The sequence below is a fragment of the Babylonia areolata genome, chromosome 26 (assembly GCF_041734735.1).
Source record: "Babylonia areolata isolate BAREFJ2019XMU chromosome 26, ASM4173473v1, whole genome shotgun sequence".
In the NCBI taxonomy this organism is placed as follows: Eukaryota; Metazoa; Mollusca; class Gastropoda; order Neogastropoda; family Buccinidae; genus Babylonia; species Babylonia areolata.
In genome coordinates, this window is record NC_134901.1 from 37375029 (window position 1) to 37377971 (window position 2943).

The 2943-nt window shown below is 41.1% G+C and overlaps 1 protein-coding gene across 1 annotated transcript in view; it reads left to right on the plus strand.

Moving 5' to 3' along the window:
* Window positions 1-2106: 2106 nt before the first annotated feature.
* The window catches only part of LOC143300255 (serine/threonine-protein kinase Nek11-like), a 24271-nt gene continuing 23434 nt past the window's right edge, over window positions 2107-2943 (plus strand). Inside the window, exon 1 of the mRNA XM_076613844.1 lies at window positions 2107-2582. Coding sequence (XP_076469959.1) covers window positions 2446-2582 — 137 coding nt within the window. The 5' untranslated portion in view covers window positions 2107-2445. The remainder of the gene's footprint in view (window positions 2583-2943) is intronic.

Sequence of the window (2943 nt, forward strand, 5' to 3'; positions counted from 1 at the left end):
TCGTCCACACACCAGCTTGTCCGAAACAATCATGCAAGGCACCATTGAGGGCGGGAGAAGAAGAGGAAAACCGCGGAAGAACTGGCATGAGAACATCAAACAATGGACCGGACTCCACACACGTGAGCTGCTGTCGGCGGCTGCCGACAGAGACAGATGGAGAAGGGAGGTTGCGTCTGCGGTCCTCAGGCTTCCCCCAACGACTACTTAGTTATGGGCCTGAGAGGAGATGAGTATACCGCTGCACGAAAATCACGAGGGAAATAAAAATTGCACGTGCAATCTGGTGGCCAGGAAACCCAGCACAGAAGTTTCAGTGAAAGCAAAACTGACACTCCAGCTGGGTATGTGTGAGAGACAAAAACAGGAGTTCACACGTTTTGAAACTGATTACACATCCGTGTCTTATTGGCTGCCCGTCTCTCTCTCTCTCTCTCTCTCTCTCTCTCTCTGTGTGTGTGTGTGTGTGTGTGTGTGTGTGTGTGTGTGTGTGTGTGTTCAATTTCAGTTAATGTCTATCCACATTAAGTGATATTTATGTGTGTGTGTGTGTGTGTGTGTGTGTGTGTGTGTGTGTGTGTGTGTGTGCTCAATTTCATTTAATGTCTAATCACATTAAGTGGTGTGTGTGTGTGTGTGTGTGTGTGTGTGTGTGTGTGTGTGTGTGTGTGTGTGTGTGTGAGTGTGTGTGCAATTTCATTTAATGTCTGTCCACACTAAGTGGTGTGTGTGTGTGTGTGTGTGTGTGTGTGTGTGTTCAATTTCATTTAATGTCTATCCACATTAAGTGATATATATATATATATATATATATATATATATATATATATATCAGTATGTGTGTGTGTGTATTCAATTTCATTTAATGTCTATCCACATTAAGTGATATATATATATATATATATATATATATATATATGTGTGTGTGTGTGTGTGTGTGTGTGTGTGTGTGTGTGTGTGGACGGACGCGCGCGCGCCGCGCCGGTGTGTGTGTATGTTCCAACACACTGGGGAGGAGAGGGTGGGACTGAAGGGACTTAAGTTGGTAACCAGTTCTGTGACACACACACAAATAAAAATTATAGTCTTGTTGTTTTTTGTGTGTTGTTTTTTGTTTTCTTTTTTATCCTCTCTCTCTCTCTCAGTCGTGTGTGTGTGTGTGTGTGTGTGTGTGTGTGTGTGTGTGTGTGTGTGGCTGTGGCTGTGGCTGTGTTTGTGTCTGCCAGTGTCAGTCAGTTTCAGTTTCAGTTTCAGTAGCTCAAGGAGGCGTCACTGCGTTCGGACAAATCCATATACGCTACACCACATCTGCCAAGCAGATGCCTGACCAGCAGCGTAACCCAACGCGCTTGAGGAAAAAAGAAAAAAAGAAAAAGAAAAAAAAGGTGAATAAATGATAGATAAGCTTACACAAATAAATAAATAAATAATAAATAATAACTATAATGTAAAAAAAATAATAACTATAATGTCAGTCAGTGTCTGTGTGTTTCTGTCTGTCTCACTGAGTGTCAGTTTGTGTGATATTCAGTCTCGGAAAGAAATAACCAAACTGGAATCCGAATCAAGTCCTACGTAGTGAGTAACTGTCAGGCCTGTCACAGTCAGCAATTTCTTCTCAGTTTTCGTAATTTGTTTTTGAAACTTTATTTGGAAGAAAACTGAAGTCTGAAGAAAAATGTGAACGTCAAATTCTAAGTGAATCAAAATATGAAGGAATGTGTATTTGGCAGTCGTCAGATTCCAATGTTTTACTGAATAACTTAGTTACAATCAAGCATATGCAAAATGAACGTGGTGACGAAGACCAGCGAGATATGATATAAATTCATTTTGAGATGACTAAGACTGAATGTATATTGATTTTGTGGCAGTTTGCGGTAAAACTATACATCTGGACTTTGAAAAACGTTATCGTACTTGTTGCAAAGCGTAAAATATTCTATATCAATTAGGTGGTGCAGATTCACCGTAACAGCTGGTCATATCACTTCTTGGACGTCATCTAATTGTTTAACTTTAGTTCATCATTTCTAACTTCCTTCGTATATGTTTCAGTGTCTATGATTACGACAATATGTCGCACGGTAACAATAGACGCTGAAAGTGTCCGAACACGACAATGCTAGGATCCGACTGGTCCATGATATTAACTTCAGAAGTGTTGATCTGACATATTCTTTGAACAGTTTGGAAAAGGTGCATTCAGATGTCATTTTGGGCTTATTTCCATTGGCATAGAAGAAGTAAACGTGTGTCTAGTTCCGGCTGGAGTTGCCAAAACTGACAACGGTGTCAAGTTGACAAAGAATCGATTGGAGGGGATTATCTAGTCTGTAATCTACCAGTGTATGTTGCTTCATCCGGTTTTCCTGGGTAGTATTGTGCGTGATACAGATGCACAGATCTATGTAAGCGGTGCATGATCCTTTGGACAGCGTCTACATGCATAGAAACATGCCGCCCTCAAACACCAAGGAGGCCCGAGTGCTTGCCAACAGATACAAGGTGGAGAAAAAGCTTGGAAGTGGCAACTTTGGGGTGGCATACCTGTGCACTGACCTTCGGAACAACAATGAAAAGTGAGCCCTGTGTGTGTGTGTGTGTGTGTGTGTGTGGTGCTGTGTGGGTGTAATTATACTAACCATGCAGGTTGGTGTGTGTGTGTGTGGGCGGGCGCGTGCACGCATGCACGTGTGTGTGTTTTAGTGTGTGTGTGTGTGTGTGTGAATTTTCAACCATAGTCTCACAAATTTGATTTGACTTGTTTATATCCAGAAATTATTTTTATGTTTTGATTGTTGACTAAGACTGGCACTGTAACCAAAGCAGCACATTATGTTACTGTTATTATCCAGAAATTATTTTTATGTTTTGATTGTTGACTAAGACTGGCACTGTAACCAAAGCAGCACATTATGTTACTGTTATTATCCAGAAATT